The sequence below is a fragment of the Corvus brachyrhynchos genome, unplaced genomic scaffold (genome assembly GCF_000691975.1).
Source record: "Corvus brachyrhynchos isolate BGI_N302 unplaced genomic scaffold, ASM69197v1 scaffold232, whole genome shotgun sequence".
NCBI lineage: Eukaryota > Metazoa > Chordata > Aves > Passeriformes > Corvidae > Corvus > Corvus brachyrhynchos.
The window spans coordinates 185,517-210,295 of record NW_008236771.1 but is presented as its reverse complement, the minus strand read 5'-3'; the positions used below and the strand labels follow the sequence as shown (position 1 = coordinate 210,295).

Genomic DNA, 24,779 nt, shown 5'->3' with positions numbered 1-24,779 from the left:
CCCGGGGCACCCTCTGGACCTGGTGTGGGGCTGCTCCGGCGGCGGGCCAGGAGCCGAGTGCGCGGGGGAAGTGAGAGAACATTGTAGGGATTTCTTGCGGGGTTTGGGCCGGAAAAGGTAAAACTGCGTCGGCGATGTTTGCGCAGGTGAAAGAAGAGCTGGGAGCGTGGGGCTGGCGTGACGTGTAGCCGAGCACTGATGTGGTACTTGCTGCTCGGAGGTCTGGTTTCATTTGGAAGGGGTGGCAGGGAGTCCCTTCTGCTGAGTTACCTCTGCTGGAAGGGAACGTGCCAGCGGACGGAAAGGGAAGAGCCACAGGGACACCCTTCGGTCTGAAGCTGCCCTCTCCTGCTTGTCGCTTCTTTCACAGTCAAATACTTTTCTTGTTCCAGGGGCTTTGCGTTTGAATTTTCATAAAGCATGGATTCTGTGTTCTTGAAAGGGGGAGTTGCATTTTCCCGTTATGGTCTCAACCTCTGATCATCTGTGGTGCAGCCCTTCAAACTCTGTAATTTGTCTGTTATCCCCAGAATGTGATGACACAAACTGCATGTGATATTTGGTGTGAAATAATCCTTCTGTCTTACCACCTTCGAGGGACTTCTTATGACGTATTTATGTAAAAGAGGGAAAGGTTATTGAAGAGGGAAGATACACCACTTACTGTAATTACTGTTTTCAAATGAGTGAAAGTATTTAGAAGTTTCAAATAAGTGAGAATGTTTAGAGAATGCCACAGGAAGAAGAAGTAGAACTGCTCTGCTTGGTATTGTTTTGCACTAAATGCAAGAGTCAGAGTTTGTGATAGGCATGTAAATTTTCAATTTCCTAGATCTGGCCTCTGAAGCATGCTTGTGTTTCCATTGTGTCTCCTTTGGGCTCCCTGCAGAGAGAGGAACTTGCCTTTCAGATCCCTGCTCACATATGACACAGGGTTTAAGACTTCTTCAGAAAATCCAGAGGGGAATTGCAGTGATTACAAAACTGATACAGCCTGTTAGTGTCACTTCCATGGGGCGACTGATAGAAGGGCACATGAGTATTTGAATCTTACATTGTAATAGGGTCAGTCCCACTGTCTTACTGTGTTTCTTTGAGATACTGTCACCTTCTAGCTTCAAAATGTTGTTTTATATTATAATTGTGTTAATGTTATAATGGGTTATAAAAATATCTGTAGTTTCCTACATTCTTCAATCTGTATATGATATTAGTGGGAATTTTGGTAGAAAGTGACAAGTGATTTTTCCTCCTCAGTTACTGGGTATTGTTAAATAACAAGTCTCAGATATCCATGTCAGTTTTTGTCATGATGCCTTGTGCTACAGAGTTGTCCTTTACTGAGTAAAGAAGTGGAGGTGCAGAGAGTTAATGTAGGTTTTGCGGCTTCTTAATACTCCCTTTGTCTTATAAACAAGTGCTGTTACCCCATCTTTTGACTTCAGGACTGTGATTGGTTCATCTAGCTCAGTAGCCAGATGCTCGCTTAGCCACACACTTGCCCTCTTCAAAAAAACATTTGAACAGCAGCTATTTCTACATCCTTGTTCCTCCCAGGGAAACTTCATGTCAGCTTCATCCCTTCATTCCCTGCTCCTCTACCTCCTCTCCTGTGAGTAGCTCGGGGATGTGGAATGGGAATTGTGGTCAGTTCGTAACACATCCTCTCTGCTGCTCCTTCCCTCTTAGCTTTGCCCCTGCTCTAGTGTGGGATCACTTCTATGGGTTGAGGCTCCTTCAGGACATATCCCTCTGCTCCAGCACGTGATCCTCCACAGGCTGTAGGGTGGACATCTCCTCTGCCCCCTTCTTCTCCAACGCTGGTGTTTGTACTGTTGTTTCATGATCTTTCATGCTCATTCCCTGCTGTTTCATGCTCTTTTTTTCACTTCCTCTGCCTGTCTGGTATTTTTGTCCCTGAATACACTTCCCTAGAGGCACCACCATCTCAGCTGCTGCCTTCAGCTGTGTTCCACAGTGTGTCCACCATAAGCCCCTCACTGCCAGAACCTGGCACCTGCACCTAGAACAACCTAGAGATGTCTGTTGTTAGCATTTCAGTCACTCCAAGTAACTTAGAAGTTAACTTTTTGATTAATAAGTAGCATTCTACTTGGCTTTGCTCTTGTTCTCTAAGCCTAGTGCCTGGCATGTTCTTACTGCTCTTACTACTGCATTTTTTTTCTTTAGATTTGCGTTCATCTGCAGTTCTGGGGCAAGAAAATATCATCAACTAGATGTAAAATAGACCTTTAAGTTTTTATATTTTAGTTACAGCAGCTTTAGAGATAAGGGATCTTTTCAGTACTCAGAATAAAGCCTTCAAAAGAAATTGGGAGTGGTGCTGCCAACTGAAGATTGGGAAGTGGTAAAATGTTGAAGTGAATGGGGTTGTTTATGCAAAGGAGAATCACAGAATCATAGAGTGCTTTGAGTTGAAGGATTCTTAAAGATCATCTTATCCCAGCTCCCCCTGCCATGCCATGAGCAGGGATACCTTCTAGACCAGGTTCCTCCGGAACACTTCCAGGAACAGGGCATCCATAACTTCTCTGGGCAATGTGTTCTAGTGCCTCACCATGCTCACAGTGAGGAAGTTTTTCCTATTGTCTAAACCTGCCCTTTTTCTCTTTAAAGCCATTCCTTCTTGTCCTGTCACAACATGTCCTTGTAAAAAGCCCCTGTCCAGCTCTCTCGTTAGCCCCGTTTAGGTACTGGAAGGCCTCAATGAAGACTTGCTCCAGCAGGTCCCCATTCTCTTTTATTTGGGTTCCAATAGCTGGACACAGCACTTCAGGTGAGGTCTCACCAGAGCAGAGTAGAGGGTGAGAATCACCTCCCTCAAGCTGCTGTGCACACTGTGTTCCATCAAAAGAATGGGCTGGGAGCTCACAGTGTCAGCTCATGTCAAGATTCTCATCCACCAACACCCCAAATCCTCCTCCCCAGAGCTGCTCTCCATCCATTCTCTGCCCAGCCTTTGTTTATGTTGTGTTTGGGATTGTCCCAACCCAGGCGTAGGACCTTGTACTTGGCCTTGTTGAATGTCATGAGGTTGACACAGGCCCCCCTATCAAGCCTGCCAAGGTCTTTAAAGGTACCTGTCCGAGGACCTTTTTCAGTATGAAAATTGGGTAAGAAGATGAGAAATCTGTGAATAAAGCGTACAAGGCTACAGACCCAACAGAGGAATGATAAGGAAGGCAGTGATGAAAACCAAACCTGGCCACTGATTGATGAGGGGGGTATAGGAAGGTTCATTCCAGCAAGTTTATCTGAGTAAGGACCTGCTCCTGGAAAACAGGGAAGAAGTGAGGAAATCAGAATGAAAAAGTAGAAAGAAATCAGAAGTGGACACAGTGACAAGAAACAAACCTGTTAATTGCGCTAATTGATGAGCTGTCAAGAAACCACAGGCATCACTCAGCCTGGCCTTTGCATCTGGTAGGGCTTTAGACTTGAGGGTATCCCACTGGACTGGGAGGAGTGCCACAGGAAAAGGAAAGCAGGGAGGGACAAAGTAAGGGTAGGTAGGAAAGGGTATAAAAGAGGTGGGTTGTAAAACTGGGCAAATTGGTACACTTCTATGTCTGAGCCTTCTGCCCAAGTGTCACAGAGTGTCCTATCAGACATCTTCTTAGTAAATGTTTATTTTTTCTCTATTTTTTCTTTATTGGGTAATTCCACTCTCTACTCCCTGTCTATGTGTCCTGCAAGGATGAAGTGCCAGCTACTGATGGCAGCTGTGTGTGAGTGAGGTGTCAGCTACTGGAGTGAGGGAGCAGATCTCAGTGCCAGCCACTCACAAACAGGGCGTTGCTGTGGGTAACAGCCCATGTGCTGGGTTGGTGGGGGAACAAGCGTCTTCCCCAGACCTGTTGTGTATGTCTGCTCACTAGCAAACTTCAAACAGGACCATGTGGCGGGGCAGGGACCTGTGTGATGGGTGTGGTGGTCTGGGATCTGGGCAGGGCTGTTGGGTGGAAAGGGAGACCTGTGCTGGTACTTGGGGACCTGTGAATGTGCCTGTGAGCCTGGAGAGTGTCAAGCGTGTGATTGCACCAGTGACCTTCTGCCTCTGTCCTTGGCCAGAGTGCCTCAGAGAGTTCTGAGATACTATAACAATTCATACTTGTCAGGTTTCAAGTAAAGATACAGTATTTCTGGTTTGAGCAATAGTATTATGCACTTTTAGAATTTAGGTGGTGGCACTCAGGAGCTGAATGCAAAAGATCTCCGTCATATGATTTAAGTTTAGTGGGGTGTATGACCTTAAATTTCTAAAAAGGAAGTTCTGCTTTTAATATAAAGAAATAAATAAATCTTCTTCTGCTGAAGTAAAATGAGCTATCACATGGTGCTGCTTAAACTTTTATCTCAGTGACTCTATCTGTGTCTGGGCTAAAGCATTAAGCACACTTGACAAATAACCCAATTGTCCATGTTCTGTTTCAGACTGAGAAAATTAGTAGGATCATATTGAATTTTAAGATCTACATAAATTATTAGTTTACTGTGGTTTTAAGTGAAAATACATAACTATGTTTAACTTACATCCTAAAAAAAAAAATGCACTGAAATCTCTTATCAGAATTTGCAGATGTTCTTTAATGGACTTGTAAAAATGCTTTCATTTTTGTAATACAGCCATTTAAGTAGGTTGTCTTCACGCTCCCTGTTTTCACAACAGTTAATGTACTTAGCGTAGTGTAACTGATGTTTCTGAAGGAACATCATAATCCATTTTCCTTCTTGACTTTAAAAGTTGTGTTTTACTTTGTGAAAACTTTTTACTGTCCCAGTGGAACATGAGGAGGATCTGGTGGTCTGCTGGTATATGCTAACATATTAAGAAGTGTAATGTTGCAATGTTTTTATTGTTAGCTGTATTTAATAATAGATTTGGCTAATCTTCCTCTTTTTCTTTCCCGGCAGCCGATTTATTTTGCACATTCCAAGTGAAGAGAGAGACAATGCAATCAGAGTGTGTTTTCAGATTGAACTTGCCCATTGGTTTTATTTGGATTTCTACATGCAAAACACACCAGGATTACCTCAGTGTGGGATAAGAGACTTCGCTAAAGCTGATATCCTTTTTATTACTGGGATTATTTTCTGTCTCAGTGGTAAAGTGCAAACTGAATATTGTTAACGGTATTTCATAGTATGATAATGTCAATTCATGTGTTAATGATTAAAAGTTAATATTGCTAGGTATGTGATGTTACTGGGTTCACTGCTTCCATAATTTTGTGGCACCCACAAAAGAGTGGTTCTGGACCACTTCTTGGACTGCTACAGAGCTATGGAAAATGTCAGTTTCTGATATTTGAGGATTTTTCCTCATGGTTGCACTTTGCATGCTAGGTAGGTTTCAAGGATGAGCTATTGGGGCTCTTCAAACTGAACTCCACAGTTTAATTAAGTTTCAAGTAAATAGTGACCTAAATGTTGAAGTAGTTGAAGGTGGTATGTGTTCCCCCATGGGCAGTGGTATGCATTTGTTGGAAGTCTCTGTTTGTAGGGTAGAGGATGCATTTTTACTGAATTCAAATGGTTGGCCTCTGCTTTTTTTGTTGTTTGCAAGGGCTGCTGGAATGTGTACTATCTAGTCCTTGCTAGAGGAAACTTTCTGGCTTTCATCCAGCAAGTGTTTTAGTTTTAACCTTTTTCCATATGTTCTTAATGAGAGATTGGAATATTGCTTCTAACTTTGAGAATAGTATTATCTATGGTTTCACTACCTAACATACTTATCTCTGTTAGTTTCATAATATAGATCTACTTCGAAATACCACAGCTTTTATTTTAACAGTAAACTGTAAAAATACGGTAATATTCTGTTGGTCGATGTTATGCTGTTATTTTATATATGCTTTTAATTATAAATGTATTTTCAGACAAGCAAAAGTCTCCTAGTAATTGTAGGCAGTGCAGAAAAAATGCAGCGTAATAGATGTTATATGTTCATTACTTCTATCCCTTTCTAGCCCATATTTGCCACAAATATTACTTCTGCAGTGTCATATTTTTAAGTATTCTGCTGTGGAGTATTCTTTATTGGTAGTATAATGTGTGTAATATATAATATTAACACTTTTATTAAGGATTTGCAGATTTTCTCTCAAAATGTTAGAGTTACAGAGGTTGCTTATGTTTTCTCTGCATGGTGAGTTTTGATAAAATGTATTAGAATTTAGATTTCTGTAACTGTATGCCTTTCAAAATAAATTTTTTTGCATCACAAATACTGAAGATAGGATTCTGTGCCATAATCTTAACAAATGTTTGTGGGAAAAATTTACTCCCAGTTATTTCAAGCACAGGGAACTGAATTTTTTTCTGTGTCGCTCACTCAAAACTAAGAAAATGTGTTTACAAACAATACATACTCAGAGTAACTGTTACAGGGTTACTTTTTTTCAGAATTAGGGAGACCTTCCTTCAAACAAGTGCAATCTTTTTTCTTGTCTTCTTTTTTTTTTTTTTTCATTTTTTAAAATTGGTTTGTATAGGAATTGCCAAATTATTTGATGTGCTCTGACTTTTAGTGTTTGGTAATTGATTATTCATAATATTTTTTACTTCCAAAAGAATATATCTTGAAAGCACTTAGGGGAGGGAATGTTTATTCTAAATTTTGAGTGAATATCTTTTGTATTCAGTATGTGATTTGGAACTGGCTTGAGTTTATCTTCCTTAACGTGCTGCTGTACTCTTCAATCATTGCCCTTTTTTACTGCCTCAAGGTGAAGATGTACAGAAGGTTTTAGTTGAGTGGAAAGAATACAAAATGGGAGTGCCAACCTATGGTGCAATTATTCTTGATGAGACACTTGAAAATGTAAGTATGGAAATAGTCGTGAAGGACTGTCTAGAGGGAAGGATGGCATATGCTGGCAGAAGTAATTCTTTGTTGTTTACATTTTTCTTCTGGAGAAATTTACATTCACTGTCAGATTTGCAGAGATCTGACAGTTACTTCATATTGGTGTCTGTGTACAGAAATACAATATGTGAGACAGAAAACACACTTCTGCTTGCTTTCCTTCTCAGGTTTTTTTTTATTTTTTTATTCTGAGTTACATGATTCAATAAGAAAATTCACAGCTCTTGCTAGAACACAGCAAACCTAATGGTTTCCTTCCTTCAGGCTAAGGTATCCTTTTGGAGAACAAGGGGATGGTGGAGGGAAGACATTTAATAAAATTGGGTAGAACACCTGCATGTGTGACAGTTGCATTCCCTTGTATTTTGTAGGTTCTTTTGGTTCAGGGCTATTTAGCAAAATCTGGTTGGGGATTTCCAAAAGGGAAAGTAAATAAAGAAGAAGCACCTCATGACTGTGCTGCTAGAGAGGTAAGTTATATCAACTCCTTTAAAAATAAGTGAAATTTTGCTGAAATCAGGATGTATGTGTTGGATGAAAAGGCACTTTACTTAGGTAATCTCTTTATTGAAATCACATGAATAAATAGTCTGTTCTTGCAGTCATCTTCTTATGTACCTTCTGATGCCTTTCTGATTTCCAGAATAGTAATTAAGGTTATGGCTACATATAATTAAAAGAACCCAAACTGCTTTATGTTTCAAATTGTTTTGCACTAATGTGCTAAATGAAGTGAGTACTATTTTTAAAGTTCTCTGCTGAACTGTGAATTTACTTTTCGGTATTACTCATGGTGCTTGGAAAGTCTTACGTAATTTATGGCTTTTGGCATATTAATTTCAAGGGTCACCATAACTGTAAAAAAGTGAGGAATGCGAATTTGGCCTATGTACACTGGTCTGTATAAAGAGGCTAAGGAGCTGAGTTGGAGGCTGTAGAATTTTATGTAAAAATTGTGAAGAACTTTACTTTTCTATTTTTCAGTTATGCAGGAACAAGAATCAATGTATGTGGCAAATAAAATCTGAAAAATAAAATGATCTGTGGTATTTATTGCTCCTGGAGACCTAGATATGTAGTGAAGCTACATATTAGAAATGGCCTGTAAAAGAGTATTACTGGTACAAACTCAGTGTTCATTCAACGTAATACATCCCGAGTGTTTGAGAGAGAAAATTAAGGTGAGGGAAAGTAGTATGATGCATTTAGTGTTCTTCAATTGGATTGAATCAGTACGTGAGAAATCACAGGGTTTTGGTTGGTTTGTTTGTTTTGTTTGTTTGTTTGTTTGAAATAACCTGCCAAGGATGAACTAGACATAGCTGCTTCAAGAAGGAATGACATGAAGTATGTCTTCCTCTTTACTTCAAGTTATGCCAGCAAAAGCATTAAAGGGGGTACAGTTATAGTGGGGGAAAAAAAATCTTTGATGGTGGTGTTAATTTGAAAAATTGATTTAGATTTCACTAGTGAACAGCACTGTTGCTATGATCTTTTTTCCATCAAATTAGATTGTTATTGTGGATAGACTGACAAATTCTTCAAGGCTTACCCGTGGCCAGGAATTGGGATGTCTGTAGTATCTGAAATAAGTCTTTCAACTGCTTTCACTGAAGTCAGCGCAGGTCTGAAACCATAAGCTGCATCTGTGTAAAGTCTAACTGAAGAGATCTTCACTTGGCAGTGCCTACACAGTTCAACAGTATTTCAGAAGTTGAGGAGGACTAACCTCATCCATATTAATAAATTGCTATATGAAGGTGTAATAGAGTTGTTTCAACTTGCATTACAGGTCTGCTGTCTTAGAGAAATATAAAGCATGTAGATACTTTTTCCGTTTCTAAACATCTATGTGTAAAGGCTTGTTTTTCCCAGCAGCTTTAATGGATATATCTGAAAAATAGTCATTCCTTTGCTTGTGATAATAGGTTGTGAAAGGATAACTCTGAATACACAGACACTAATTTCATCTGACTACTTTTCAGGTGTTTGAAGAAACTGGGTTTGACATAAAAGATTATATCTGCAAAGAGGACTACATTGAGCTGCGAATTAATGATCAGTTAGCACGGCTGTACATCATTCCAGGAGTTCCCAAGAACACGAAATTCTACCCCAAAACTAGAAGGGAAATTCGGGTATGTGTTAACCTTGTTTGAATCGATAGGAACTTTGCAGAGCCTGATTCTTAAAGCCAGAAGTGTGTAAAGTAATGAACCCTCTAAGCACAATGAATGCCTCAAATGCTAGGTACCAGTGGCATCTCTGCATTGTAGGGTTTTGTGCTGACTTCTTGCAGCTCACCTGCAAGTCTGATACTTGACCATCTGTCTGACATCTGCATTCATCATGAAAACACAATAGAGCATGCTGCCAAAATGTAATTCTCCTTTTCTCATAGTGGTGTATATATTAATAATTTCATATTATTCCTAGTTACAGATGCTTATGTAACTATATACTATCAAGTTGTAATTAATTGGGGATATGCAAAAGCCTGCATATCAGAAGGACAAACTAAGGGTTGTTTTCTCTCTTTTATGGCTAATACTGTCCAGATTTAAAAAATAGTATATTTTAAGGAGGAGGTTAGGAAGGGGACAGAAAAAGGGGACTGTTTTGGATGTATCGTGTACCATTAGGCTTTTAAAAGGTATTGTGAAAGGGAAAGGCAAAGGCTCAGGTAGCAACACTTTGGAACCTTTGTCCCCAGTGTCTGTAGTCTTTGAAGTTTGAATATTTTTTTTCTTGTATGGCATTCAGTTTAAAACAGCTATATTTCCATGCAGATGGTGTCACTGAACTAGGCATCTTGCTTTCTAAATAGGGAAGGTAGTTGACTGGACAGGACTTAATTTTTTGCATTAGAGACCTGTTTTTCAAAATATGAAATAAAATGACATTTGAGGGTTTTTTTAAATGTACAGTAAATATTCCCCTTTGTAGAACAGTGGCTCTATGCGTGGGAATGTTGAAGAGTTCGTGCAGTGACAGAGTTTTGAAGCTTTGTCTTCATCTGATCTAATGCAGCCAGGCAGGCTGGTTTTGTATTCCCTGTAGAACTATATTGAAAACTTGTTCAGTTTGTAACTTATTTCTATAATTTGCATCTTGTCTGGACCTGGGGCTTTGGGAGTAGATTCCGTGATAGAAGATCTGATGTGGATTCTTCTACGCTGTCTGTGGTCAGAATTCCTGATTTTGGTCCCCAGTCTGCAAAGTATACTATTTAACTATTAAAACTATAATGTATTAACAGTAACACAAGTCCTTTCCTATCCCCATGTTTTTTTTCTTTTATAACAAAACTTGAAACTTGCTGTCAAACTAAACACCCTTTTTACTTTTAAATGAGTATTGGTGCTCCAGTATTGATGGCATTTTAAGTAAAAAGTTACTGAAAATTTTTAAAAGTCTGTACATTTATTTATGGCAGTCCTTGTGCAGTGGTTTGGTTGGTTTGTTTATGAAACTCTTATTCAGAATTTAGTTGCTGATTTAATACCTTTCATATTTTAGGTGCGATTTCATGCAATGAGTTTGTGCTGTACCATCTGCTACTGTAGTGGCAGTCGGAAGATACATGTTTATAACATTCTGCTAAGGCTGCAATAGAGGGTATTTTGATTTTATTTCTTGTCTTTCTAGAATATTGAGTGGTTTTCCATCGACAAATTACCATGCCATAGAAATGACATGACCCCAAAATCCAAGCTGGGTTTGGCACCTAACAAATTTTTTATGGCAATTCCCTTCATCAGGTATGTTTGAGATGAGGCAAATGCTAGGCCAAGGTCTTTCAGACAACTTTAAATTCTTTAGATTTGTTTTGGTAAGTAGATCTTGTTGTACTTCTCCTTGTTCACAGGCCATTGAGGGAGTGGATTTCCCGAAGGAATGGAGACTCCTCAGACAGTGACAATGGCTTTTCATCTGCAGGGAGCACACCCTCTAAGCCCAACTTGGAAAAAGCTAGGTAAGAACCAGGTCAGTTTAACACTTCTATGTTCTTTCTTATAAAACACTGGTCATACAAAGCTGCTTGTCCTTTTCTCTTTCTCCAAGTATTCATGTTCCAGTCATAGAATAGGTTAATAAAAAAAAATACAAATGTAGACTTGTATCATAGGATAAATAAGGTGAGAACTTAATTAATGTCATGATACACAGGTGACAGAACTGAGATGATTTCCTGAGTCCTGTCTATGGGAATCAAAAAAACCAGAAGCTAAAGCAAGTAGATAACTTCCACTGTTTCAAGTTCAATATTTTTGGCACTTCTGCACAGGAAAAGTAGGGCTCTCTACAGTAGGACTGTAAAGTACTGTAAGAAGTGGCTAGCTAGATAAAACCTGTGGGGATCAGTAGGGGAACAAGTGCTGCTGGCTTTAGATTCAGCTGAGTGAAAAGTGGTAGAGCAAACCGTAAAACCTGTAGTCCCTATGAAAGGGCTCCAGTATTTTGAGCCAGGGCAACACCAACACTGGGAACAACACGACAGATGTTAATGTGGACTTGGCCTTTGTCTGTGGAGAATACAAATGGCAGTGAGCATTATTAGAGTTTCCATACTAGGTTACTTAAGCTTGTCTTCCAGATTGTTCTCAAAAAGTAGAAAAATCTTTCCTATTTGTCTTCTGCTGTCAGTAGATCTGAAGTTGTGTTGTAAACTGTCTTTGTTTTGTACTAGATCCAAACTTCGCTGTAGTCAACAGGTGTTTACAGATGGCTTTTCAGGAGAGCAGTGGGTGAAGCCAAAACAGCCACAGAAGCCATACAATCATCCTGAGGTGTCTGAAGTTTTGAAAATAAAGGTAGGTTGTTTCTTACGCAAACATATGTATCTAGACTATTTAAAACAGATGTCTTTGTTCATACAGGTTTCCTCTCTAGGACAGAAATAGTGAATTTCATCACCACAGTATGCAAAAATAGAAGCATGGAATGGGGGAATACTCTTGGGAATCGTCTGATTAATCTCATACTAGAGGTGGTGGTATCAGGTAGTAATTGTGTTGTTTCATGTACAGATAGTAATTAGTACTTGCCATTTTGGTGTTATCTCTAGTGAGATAACACCATGTTTCTTCTGTATTTTTGTACTTACAGCAGCAATACCTGGGCCACAGTGTATCTGCATCACTGCATGGGAACTCACTTAACTGAATTTATTGTATAATAATTCTGTCATAGTGTAAGAGAGAATGAATAACATCTGACGGCTCTGTGGCTTGAATATATGTTTGGTTAATTTCAGTGGGCTTTACTTTGTCTGCAGAAGAAGCTGTTCACATATTTTGAAGTTACTTGGAGGGAAGTTTTAGTTAGGAAGTAGGAAGTGTCAGTGCAATGATGTCCAATTCTGCCATTTAAACTCTTCCCTCTACTTATTTTGGACTTAACATTAGAGTCAGAGCCTGAGGAACAATGGCAGAAAGCAAAGTCAAGACGCTTCCAGCCAAAAGAAGCGAACAAATGGACTGCACAGTCAACCAGTTAAGCAAAACCATTCCAGGACAATGTCCTGCTGATACAAAGTAGAGTGCATATCTATCAAGAATATATTTGATCAGAGTATTTGATACGCGTTTGTAGATGTGTAACATATCTTACCTTGTATACATACGCATCTATAGACAAGCATACTAAGTTTCAAAGTTTGCATTTTAGAAGTAATGCTAGCTGTTGAAAATTTGTCAGCTGCTTCAGTACACAATCCTGAAGCTTTCCAGCTTCCAGTCATGTAAAAGCCTTCTGTAGGGTGCAGTAATAACTCAGTGTAGTACATGTCTTATTTATTCATGTATGATGTCTTACTGTAAACATGGGGTTTTGTTATGCAACACTTAAAACATGGTAGTGCAAATGCTTATTTATTTCCCTTCTCTGCAGCAAGAACGCTGAGATGCAGACTTGGCTTGGATGCCAGAATCTCATGTAATTTTTTAACCATACAGTAGAGCTGTTTACAGGAGTTTGTAAATTCCAGTATCACACACTTTGCTTGTTACATTCCTTTGCAGTAACTAATTGTGTTTGTCCAGTTCTTCTCAATGGGAGAAGACTCACTGGGCTGTTGCTCCCTTTTATAGTAGAATGTTCTTTTGATTCCCTGTTTTTTATGGCTCTTCCGTATACTTTGTTGGCTCTTGTGCAGCAGTGAGCCCCCAATTCTCTATGCAGCTCAGCTGGCTTGTCCAGGCTTTAGTTTTTCTTGTTTACAGGCTTTAAACTAGATTCTTCCCATTCTGGCTTGTGGTTATTGCCTTCTTTCTGTTATTCATGTAAACATACAGAAACCATAAATTCGTCCTGTAAAATCCTCACTGCAGCAAGAAATGATTAGTTATGTTTGAGTCTGAGCGTAGAAGAATGAATTTACTGGCCAGAAATTTGGATGGATAGGGAAAACTGTAATGGTAATCTGTAGGATCTTCATGGAAACAAGTGGAATTGTTAATGCCTCACAGTTACTTTGTAGGTTCTTCACAGACGTTTCTAAATATTTCTCTTTCTCTGTTTCACTTGCGTTTTCATGATTGTCAGTCTTTTGAAGTTTCAATATTTTGTGTCCCAGTGATAATTTTCTGATGTAATTTGAAGGCCAGGAAACTCTTAATTTGCAGAGAGTGCAAAGGGCCATGTTTTTTCTGTATTTGTGTACTTACAACAGCAATACCTGGGCCTAAAACAACTTTTCCCTGGAGAGTTCTAAGTTTGTGTCTCTAAAGCATGTTAGTTTAATTGACAGTAGCAGCATGTTTGCAAATACATTCCCCTTGCCTTTTTTGGGACAAGGTGATTGAAGAGTGGGCTTATGCATGTACAACTTTGATTCCACACCATCATATGCAAGACCCTTCCATCTTAAAACAGTTAGAAAGTACTCAAAATTTTCCCATAAAAGTCTGCATTTTAAAAATGTTTTGTTGACTGTTAAAAGGTTGCATGCTTCTGAAAGACTTGTGGACTTGAAGCATGCTTGCTACATAAAGTAACATGACAGAATTCATGCTGGATTAGAGGTAAAATACATGAGGTGTGTCAAAGCAAATATAACCAGCATACCTTTTAGGTAGATGATGCTTAAACTATACCCCTGAAAAATACAATGTAATTTCTTAATCATAAAATGTGTAATCTATGGTCATTCTCTTCACCAGAAATGTGAAAAAAGGCTTAATCCAAGAAGACTTCAAGATAACTTTGAAACAGGCAAGTGCAGTCAGAATTTTCATCCGCTGCCCTGTGCTGCAGGCTGAAGGCACCCGAATAATGGTGGTTGAGGGTTTTTCCTCATGCCAAGCTACCAAATCTTATAAAGCCATGTTTTTCCAAGGTAGTCTGAGGTTTTGTTTGTTTTTTAATGGAAAAGATACTGTTTCATGTTGGTTTTGTAATTTTTCTCCTTAATTATAAAGCCTGACTGATATACCAGGTGGCTGAGTAAAAAAGTAACTAAAAGCTAGTTTAGGAAAATAGCGTCTGAGTCAACACAGCACTGGTAATTGAGTGTTTTTTCAAGGCTTTCTGTCCTGCTAGTAATAAGCTGCAGCAGAGTGCACACAGTTTTTTACTCACTGCTCAGAAAATAGTGCCGATGTTTTTCCTCCTTATTAAGAAATGGCTTGTGAAACAATATTATATGTGTAAAACTGGCTATTGAAAGTGTTTCCAGACTGCAGTGACTTTTAAGATTTATTCTAGCCTCTAGATAACGTGTAAATATAGCTGTTTGACTCTTCTTCTGTTTATGACCAAACATACAGGTTTGGGTATAAATATTAATTGAATATATGTTTGAGGTATGGCTTTGTGTTGTTATTGATACTTTTATTGGCAACTACCCATTTAAAATTTTTCATGCTTTTTTCTCTTTAAGCAGAAGCAGCATATGAGATGTGTTGCTCCAGTGAAGACCCACTGCCAGAACATGTAGAGGGACATTCTATGGCATGCAATGGCCATTACAAATTTGCTTTTTCATCAAGAGCTTTCTTGAGTTTCAAGTTTGACCATGATGCCATAATGAAAAGTTTTGACCTCTGACAGCAAACTTACTAGGAATAAGAATCAGACTTGCCTGTTGCAGTTGAGGGGGTTTCTTATCCAGCCTTACTCTTTCTCAGGAGTTTTTTATTTTGTTTTGTTTGTTTGTTTTTAAATGCAATGCAGGGACTGACTGCTGGTTTGGAAGGGTTTGTTCTCTTTGCAGTATGGGAGTGGCATAGTCAAGTGTTGCACTTTAAATGCAGTCTAGCCTTTGTCCACAAAAGTACCTTTCCAATGTTCAGTTCACTTGTTCCTAGCTGTGCATTAGAGGGCATTCTTTTTACTTGTGTTTTATTTTTTGTGGTTTAAATTTTTTTTTTATTTTAACTTGCTGTGTGTTTTGTAGAATGTCATTGACTTTTTTTTTTAACTGTTGGAGTGTACCAGCTTGCTAACCTTTTAATTGTTCTGATGTAAATTATTGGACTTGTTAGTCATTATTTTGTAGGACATTGCAATATTAAGCAGTGGCAATGAAATTAATTCTCAGAGGACACCTCTGTCCTAGTGATTTTGAAACCAAGTTGCACATTTCAAACCTAGCCTCAGCCTGTCATCCTTTCTCTGTACTGATTGTTTGCCCCACATACCTTCCCTCCTTAACACTGATAGTTTTTGTTGGCTGGCAATCACTAGTACTTGAGTCAAATCTATAGCATGTTGACTTTTTGTACCTCCTCTTCCTTGGTCTTCGATAACGACACTCAAACTGAGTAGAACTCAGCCCTTCAAAGTGTCTAAACTCTTGTGCACTGCCCACAGCTGCATAAGAAGTTACAAAGCAGCTGCTTGCAAAAGAAGAAAAGCTTAAACTTGTCTGTGAGAGGTTACTTGTGTAGAATTTATACTGAATGTAAATAAGCCTCTGTAGATCTCGCTGAGGAGGAAGGCAGGTGCATGGATAATAGAGGCATTGTGTGACACTGAACAGCTTAATCAGGCTTCCAATAACTATTCCAAGGGTGTTCAGTATTGTATTCTGTGCTGTTGTCCTCAGATCTCTTGTGTAGTGTATCTGCTGTGTATATATCCAGTAGTATTGAATTGCACTTGCAGTTAGCATATAAATGATCTAGCCTCATTTTCAGCTACAGTGCTTTCTTAGGAAAAACATGAAAGATGGGGTGGGGATGGAGGGGAGGAACAAAAAAACCTGTAAGAGTTGAGGTGATGAGCTGTTACATCACCTTCAAGTCAGTGGGTTTTGAGCACGTGCTTCGCAGTGGAGAGAAATGCACTGAAATAATTTGTCACAGCAGCTTGTGATAGCGAGCATGTCCCAGATTTAAAAATGGACCTTTCTCTAGAATAGAGGTGATTGATAACTTCATAGGTTGAATGAGCTACGCCCTTGTAGTGTATGTACATGCACTGAGTTTTTATGCAACTCATATATGTCATCCAAAACCAAAATCCTGGTCTTCCTTCAACCACCCTACTTCATCTACCCTACCTGATCTGTTACCTAGTGTTCTGCTCAGAAATAGCTTTAGAACTTTCTCCTGGTTTATTCACCTGCTTGACACCAGGTGATTTGGAACTCTAATGCTGTAAAAATTTTGGCCATGGGAGTGTTTCAACTTCGGTATCAGTCAACAGGAGAAATGGACTACAGCATTTCCTCCTTCTGGAGGACAAGGGTTCTGAGGGCCTTGTTTTTCAAGACCAAATTGTGAAATAGCTCAATCTAGCTTTGACTCACTTTTATTTTCTTTTTTTTTTCTTAAATGTATCCAAAGGCCATACAATGACGAAGAGTAATTGAGAAGGTAGGATAATGCTGGAGGAGGTTACGTTATTCAGCTTCAGGTGAAAACTAATCTTCAGTTACTTCTTTAGTGCTTTTTTAGTTGATTTCCCAGCAAAAGTGCCTTTACTCATGGTGAGGCAGAAGTTTGTATCATATCCTGAGGCTGCTACTGCCTGTGGAGTTAACAGGACTCTCCTAAGGCATAATTAAATAACAGGCTGTGGAAATCTTTTTATAAATAAGTTGACTCTTCAGATAAATTAGTTATAGATCATTTAGTGCTCTGTGAAATAATGGGGATGTTGATGAAACAGTGAACTTGGAGCATCTGTCATCTGTTTGGGAAGTCCTGTCCCAGGCAAGAGGAAGTCTTTAGAACAATTGAAGCATGTTCTATGAATAGGAGATGCTGGCTGCCCTCTGTTTACTGTGTCATTTTTTTCTTCTTAGTGAAAGGTTGGTTTAGTATAAGAGACATTGGTTGCTTCATTAAGCAACCCAAAGTGAAGCTTATACATATGTCATGATTTTAGTAAACCTAGCCTTAATGTGAGTTGCAAATAAATGTGATAAATATGCAATAACTTACTTCTTTGTATAAGGGTACCATTTCCTGTAGTAGCATTGCTTTCTGCTTTCTGCTTTATTCTAAAACTATGTAAGTGTGGTGGCATGTGATCCACTTGGTGGGCTCCGTCATGCCCTGCGCAGTGAACGTTTTGTTTAATATTTTTTGTGTTCTTATTTCATCATCCTTCTATAATTGTATTTCTAAGTTTAGAAGTACTGTTTACATTATCTTCCATAAAGCAGTGAAGAAACAGCAAGTGAGATACAGGCTTTAGTTCTGTGAGTTTTTACTTTACAGGAGCTAGACACAGGGAAATAGGAACTGTTTGCATGTCAGACCCGAGAGCTGGTGTCGAGATACTTGAAAAACAAACACTGTCAATTTGAGAATGCTGCCATGTTAGGGGTTATTCAGATTATGAACGGTCAGTGTTCTTGGAATCAATTTACAGAGTAAACGAACATTTAGCAGAAAAACCTACAGCTGTGTTGTGCTAGGAATCTGGTACTAGTGTGCAGTTTCTAGTACTACATCAACTCCCTGCTTTAGCATGAGGTTTTTAGCATCTCTCCTTCTCAGAATGCTTCTATACTTTGACCTTGAACTGAGGAGTGGCCTGCCCAGTTAAGTGACTGAAGTGCTGCTGACTTCAGCTCCCTGATGTACATCAATCATCCAGGTTTTGAAAGTAACTGTATTGCACAGTTTGAAGTCTGGCAACAGTGGTTCTGGGAAGGAGAGGGGGAAATAGCTTTATTTATTGCACAATCAAGGTATTATTTTTAAACACAATATAAATTCTTTAGACCAAACATGCGTAAATAGTTTCTAATGAAATTTTGGGCCTAATCACTGTTGCAGGCTTCTGTGCTGTGCTCCAACCTTCCTGAACTAATTTGGTGATTTGAGAACAATACTTAGTGTTTTTACCTACCTGTGGCTGTTATAGATGTAACAGTTACTTTTGAAAACAAGGCAGGCTTCAGGTCTGGCTACTTCTAACATACTTGCTCTCAGATTGTAATTTCAGATAAGAACAGAGTTCTTCCAACCTTTACTTAATGTAGTGATTTGCTTTTGCACTCATGCCATTATGGTGTGAAGAGCAAAGAGTCTACATTAAGAATCCAAACTCCACTATCCTGTGGTGCAAGACAGCACTGCTGCTCCAGGGGTAACTGGCTGTCCAGTTGTGAGGTCAGTGGGCTGCTTAATCCTCAGATACCTGGGGTTTTGTTACAAATTCTGAGCAACAGGTTTCTCTTCCAGAGGTAAAGCCAGGTGCCTTCATGTTTTAAGTTAGGAGGTTATATTCTAAATGTGTTAGGAAGCTCATAGTTATTGAGAATTAGTAGAATAGTCTCTCTTCTTGATTTAATTTCTGTAAATAAACTGATTTTAAGTCTTGCACTGTAAATGTTAAATAATCTGGTGCTTATACATGACTTCATAATTTCAAATTGTTTTTGTTATTACAGTATTTCAGCTTTTGAAACAACCAAAATTATTTAAGATATGATAAATTTATACAAACTAACTGAAGGTGCTTTTACAGTAAATTAGACTTAGAAACTTCCAAAATAGGTTTTTGTTCTTATGCATTTATAGCAATAGTGTAGTTCAAGAATGGAAGTAGGCTAAATGCTAGTATTTGCACTGTTCTTAATCCCGTATGTAAGCACTGATAGATGCAGTAGGATTTGTGCTGTGTGTGCATTTCACTTTTTCATGTAGGTTGTGAACTTAAAAGGAAGTCAACATAAACAACAATTACACTGGCCATATTCAGGATTGTATCAGAGGAACTATGCCAGATTGGTAGCAGTACAATAAAACAGAATGCTTGGGGTTTAACTTGTCTTTCCATTGAAAATGTTAGGTTCAGTGAGACTTAACTTTTTTGTACAAATTCAGCTTTACAGAAGTCCTTATCTTTAAATTGTTCTCAGCTCTAGATGCTTCTGGGAAGTCAAAAGTGTCTTCAAGTCCTCCTTCAGTTCTTCCAGGAAAAAAAGCGCTTCCTTTTAAGTAACTGTAAACATTTCACAGTACAGAATGTTTAAATTTGAAAAGGTCTCTATGGATTTTATTGAAAACAGAGTATTTTGTCATTTCTAAGCATTTATATTGTTGATCAAAAGAACTAGCTTCTTGTTTCCAGTATGGGTTACAGTTCAGTGCTTTTAAAAAAATGATTACAGCTCTTGGAGCAATAATCATTTTAAAATAAGGCATTCATAGCTTTTTAAGAAAACACATCCTGCAAACAGAGTTCTCTATAACACATTTCCAACAGTGATGAGAAAAACTTTGCGAATTTTTTTAAGCCTGTTTGATCAAAATTACTAAACTGTGGAGATTTTTATCTTACTGGTGAGTTACATAATTTTGTTATGCAGAAAAAGTATGGAGAACTGCATGATTAAGAACTCCTAGCAAATACTTCTCATGCCAATACTTGCAACAGAACTTTACTGTGTCTGCATGGCAGTGCACTATATGGAAGTTGAACTTCATCCCCGAGGAGCAGTGTAGCTGGGTTTGCAAGGCACTTTTACCATTAAAAAGCAAAACAGACCGCCCCCCCGCCCCGTAAGAAGGTGTGGGGTTATTAATTCAGGCAGAATGCTCGACTGGTGTTCACGTTCCAGGACCCAGATGTGGGTATTGCTTCCAAACGATGACACTTTACAGGGGAGCACTGCATGCCTTGCAGAAAACAGGAGCCAGTGATCTGTGGTATGGCTCATGCATGAAGGGTGATGTCTTCCCATTTGTTTAAAGCTCAAGAACTCAATCTGTTTTCCTCTGTGTGTATGTGGCACATCAGTGCTGATTAAGTAGAAAGTACGTACAGCTAAAGGGTTAAAACCATTACAGATTTTATTCAACTTCCATTATGTCCTTTTGAAGAAAGTTTGCATTAGTCAGCTCTTCAATTGTATTAAATAAAACCTGTAACTACCTGTAACATCCGCTGTACTGACGATGGTGATTTTGTTTGTTATGAATTGATTCAGAAACTGAAGCACACCATTTACGAGACTACAACTAAGTTGGCATTTTCTTCTATATTGTTATTTTTTCCTCTGTAAAATTAAATTACTTTATAAATAAACTTACTGAAGTACTGAAGTATAAGGATTGCTGGTCATTGTGAAATGTGAAGCCTGTGCTGCTGGTACAGGTTCTTCTTTCACTGTAGAATGTTTATGTGTTGCCTTAAGCCAGTCAGCAGCAGTGATTATAGGCAGTGCCAGGAAAGGAGTATTTTTTTAAAGTCAGTTGTAAAAGTGGATGAGGAGCCCATTCAACACAATGGAAAAAAGAACTTAAAATTATACATACTGGAGAAAGGAAGTATGTGAACTTCAATCAGTGATTTTAGAATATTTATGTAATATTGAGTATTTTGTTTTTGTTTTGATACATATAACTTGTTATTAAAAGAACTGGATGTGTGGAAACAGTTTCACATGTGCCCTTCCATTTCTATAAAGTGTTCATTGAAGCTGTAGAGGGTTTGTGGGAAGAAGTACTGATGTTCTTGAGCCCAGCTAAAACCTGTGGCTGGACCTGAGTTCTCAACTTTTCATGGCTCTACCATGTGAACTTTCCTGACAATGTCAAACTATCTCCCTCAGTAACTTTTCTTGGAAATGAGATACCTTTGTGCCAAGGTTGTCCCATTCAACGGTAAGGTGACAAGCCATGGTGAAACAACTCCCAAGGCAAAGCAACAGCATTAGAAATTTATTCAGAATATAAGAACATTTGTAAAATAAGTATTATAAATGCCTCTGTATAAATAAATGCAGTTTTTACAATTCTATATCAAATGAACACAAAATAGCTATTTTACAGCTGCTAGGAAACTAAAAGATAGCAAACATTTAAAGCTAATTCAGTAAGGTGAAAAGTTTCTAAAGTTACAATTCATGGTGTAGTATTAAAGGAGGAGAAAATTCTAATGAAACCAGTAGAACATGACATGAATGCAAACTTAGTCACATGTGCTTTGCAATAGCTAACAGTACATTCAAGCTGGTGAAGATTTAAATGTCACAGAATTAGAAAAAAAGCAAATGTTTTTTCTGAGCACTCTGTGAAATACAAAGTTTCATGCACTCTGGTGACTTAAGAAAATTTTAAAAAGTCCAATCATTAATTCATGAATGGAGTTAGGTTGGCAAGAACCACCTCTTTCCTGCTTTGCAAATTTATTATTTCTGCAACAAGTGTTAAGAGACTTAAGTTGCTGTAACTGTTGTAACTGATAAACACTCAGGTTTCTGGTGTGCTGCTACTTCAGAGTTGCATGAAAGGAGTTTGGGTTTTTTTGGCATTTTTTCTGAGGGTTGGTGCCATTTTAATGGGGTACACTGGAGCTGCAGCTGGTTACCACTTTTGAACAGTTTTCACAATAACATTAAACCTGTGACCACTTCCCTGTTGATCTTTTCCAATATGCCAACCAATGATGCAATAGCTGCTTGCTGAGGCAAATAACTGAACTGGTGGTCTGGCAAAATATGGCTACTGCTGAGCCTGGATGGTACCAGTGCTGCTTTTTCATCTACAACCCTTTTAGGGAAAAAAATGGGAGTGGTTTACATTTACTCATGATTTGTAATTTATTCTGAAGAACTTCTAGAACATAGTTGGCAGGGAAGATACATGCTACATATAGTGAAACAGAATCAGCAAATTGTTGGGCCTGGAAAAAGGCACTGAGGATGCAGCTTTTTATGCCTCTGTGTAAGAGTATCTGATTTTTTTATGGAAGAAACTCTTTACTGTGAGGGTGCTGAGGCACTGGCACAGGTTACCCAGAAAAGTTGTGGCTGCCCCATCCCTGAAAGTGTTCAAGTCCAGGTTGGATAGGGCTTGGAGCAACCTCATCCAGTGAATGATGTCCCTGCCCAGAGAAGGGGGTTGTAACAAGATGCTTTTTAAGGTCCCTTCCAAGCCAAACCATTCTGTGATTCTATTATTCTAGATAGGGGGAGAAAAAAAAAAGCCTAAGAGGCAGCCCAGTGCAGTAGTGGTTTCTGGTCCTCTTCAGTGAAAGGTATTTCACATGGAATTTGAGGTGACCTCATGTGACATGGGTGCTGCAGATGCCCAAGACAAAAGTGTAACTGCATTTTTGCCACAGCACAAGGTGGACACTTTTCTTTGTGTTTCTTCAGAACGAGTGTGCTCAGCTACCACCGAAGCTGATGGCAAACCACCATCCTCCTGGGGGTCAGAAAATTGGGCCAAAAAAGTGAAACATCACAAAGAGATGCTAAGCAGAACCATAAAGACAGAAGAAATCAATGTGCCTCCTCCCTCAAGAGACTAATTTGCAAAAATTTCTATTCACATTATAAATTAAGAAGTGCAATTATTTTGAGAAAGAGGACTGATCAAAACCAGAACATCACTACCTAAAAATTTTGAAATCAGCATTGTTTTAATTTGCTGTTGCAATCAATCACATGTGATGCTGGCTTTGTGGATGATGTATCAGACTCCAGAGAAGTAGGAATGACTAAGGATAGAAGACAACAGCAGCTACACTAGTAAGAGATGGGAAAATCAACCTGCTACAGTTCCAGACTTAACCAAGACTTAATAACAGTGCCATATTCTGAACACAAATTCCCACAACTGTGTTGTCTGCTTGACCTAACCCAACAGTGGGCAAAAAAAAGTCCTCTAAAAGTATTTCCTTAGTACTAGTAATGGGAGGAATAAATGAGAGATCATAACTCTAAATACGCTAGTAAAAAACTTGAGGTGCAACTCTCAATGTGTAAAGCAAAAAGGATAAACATCTCCTGAAATCAGATTCACTGGAAATCAGCCTGGAAAATGCAAAGCAGAGGCATAACACAGCAGCAGGCTAACACAGTGAAGGAACTCTACCTTGGCTTTTTAAAACACACATAAAGCTGTTTTACATACTCTGTCAAAAATAAGCAAATTCTGAATATAACAGGTGCTATGGCAGACTCCTGTATTTGGACCCCTACAGAAATCAACCTGATCCCCATAAGTTGCTTAATGTTCATTAACCTAACAAGCCAAAATTTGCACTTCAGTCAGTTTGATAATACAGTAATATGTGATTTTAACAAGAGAATGTTAGCAGTAACAAAAACTAACCTAAGAAGCTGTAAGACTTCACCATTCACATTCTGTTTGTGGCTGGATATCCATACATCTACACATTTCTAGTTTTGTGCCTGTGTATTCAATATTAAACAGGTACATTCCTTATAAGTACCTTTTTTGGTCAAAAAAAAAGTATCAAAAGAAGACATTCTACCTCTTGATCACAGTAAGCTGTAATAAGCACAATACACATGACGAAAATGGCCCAGCTTCTTAAGGAAAACCTTGGATATAGTGTATATAGCAAGAAAAACCAAATTTTTTTACTAAGTAGTTGCAAACACCATGCAATGTAAGTACCAAGAGGTCTCCTGTAATTTCTTACCCATTCTTGGCACAGGCTGTGTGGCATGGTGAAACCCACAGCCTTTGGCCCTCTTACACACTGTAAGAGATACACCTTTATCATAATTTTCAGAGATGCAACTACGCTTTCTTGGTTTTTTCCCAAATCAACAGTTCTCCTACCTGATCTGCACTGTGAGCAGCAGAACTGCAAGCAGGGTGCAAAAAAAAAGCCAGCCAGCCTGTCATCTCCCCACTGTGCAGCTGCCTGTTTGGTGGTATAACCACAACAGCAAGTCTTGAGGCTACAGTATGGACTTGTGAGCAGAGGGAGCTCCAGGACTGGGAAAACTCTCATATGATCTCCAAACTACCCAAATGAAAACCTTTAACATGAATTGTTCTGCTATGTGACACTGTCACTCACAGGACATCGATAAAATGGACGCGAAGCTGTATGAATACAGACATAACAACACAATGTAGACAATTGTAGCATGATTCAGGCACTGCCATTTTACATTATGAAACAGTCCTTAAGGTTAACACTTTTATTATCCCCATGACACCTCTCTGGGATCCCAGAGCAGGTGCTTTTAAGTTTTGTCAACATTGACAATCAGAGCTTTTAGCATTTGAAGCTACCTAAAAGTCAACCTCCAAAAGAAAGTAAGTTGTAATGGCACTAAACATCCTTTAAAGAGATGCATTTAAAGTGAAGTTTCATTGGTGTGTGGTCTGGAGTTCTCTTCTTCCAGTAAAGCTATTCTTTGTTTGAGCATTCTTACTTGGGTTTCATGTCTCTCCACCATGGCCATCATTTGTGATTCCAGTTTCTTCAGCTTATTTTGATGCTTTTTCTTTGCTTTTTCATAAGCTGCTACCAGGTTGCTGTTAAAAACACAAGGCATACAAGGTAATTCAAACTGGCTTGTTCAGAGCAAGTGCTACAAAAAATCTACCCCAAAGCCCCACCTTCAAGGAACTCCAAAGGTTGGGTACTGATCACCTTCCCAAAATTTACCAGTGCTTTAAAATGGATTAGATCCAAACCTTTTGATCCAAACCCA

General features: G+C 38.7%; 2 protein-coding genes across 2 annotated transcripts in view; one reads left to right on the top strand and one right to left on the bottom strand.

Annotated features, from left to right (window-relative positions):
- Window positions 1–13: 13 nt before the first annotated feature.
- DCP2 (decapping mRNA 2) lies at window positions 14–20,734 on the top strand (the record flags this gene model as incomplete). The annotated part of the gene is made up of 11 exons (XM_017727806.1): window positions 14–117; window positions 4,936–5,087; window positions 6,717–6,844; window positions 7,261–7,359; window positions 8,875–9,027; window positions 10,538–10,650; window positions 10,758–10,865; window positions 11,580–11,703; window positions 12,298–12,401; window positions 14,044–14,228; window positions 14,772–20,734. Coding segments are annotated over 11 exons (1,437 nt in total), but the record flags the coding sequence as incomplete, so codon positions are not given.
- A 252-nt stretch (window positions 20,735–20,986) lies between these two features.
- The window catches only part of LOC103611217 (colorectal mutant cancer protein), a 142,200-nt gene continuing 138,407 nt past the window's right edge, over window positions 20,987–24,779 (bottom strand). The window contains 1 exon segment of the mRNA XM_008628701.2: window positions 20,987–24,600. Coding sequence (XP_008626923.1) covers window positions 24,420–24,600 — 181 coding nt within the window. The 3' untranslated portion in view covers window positions 20,987–24,419.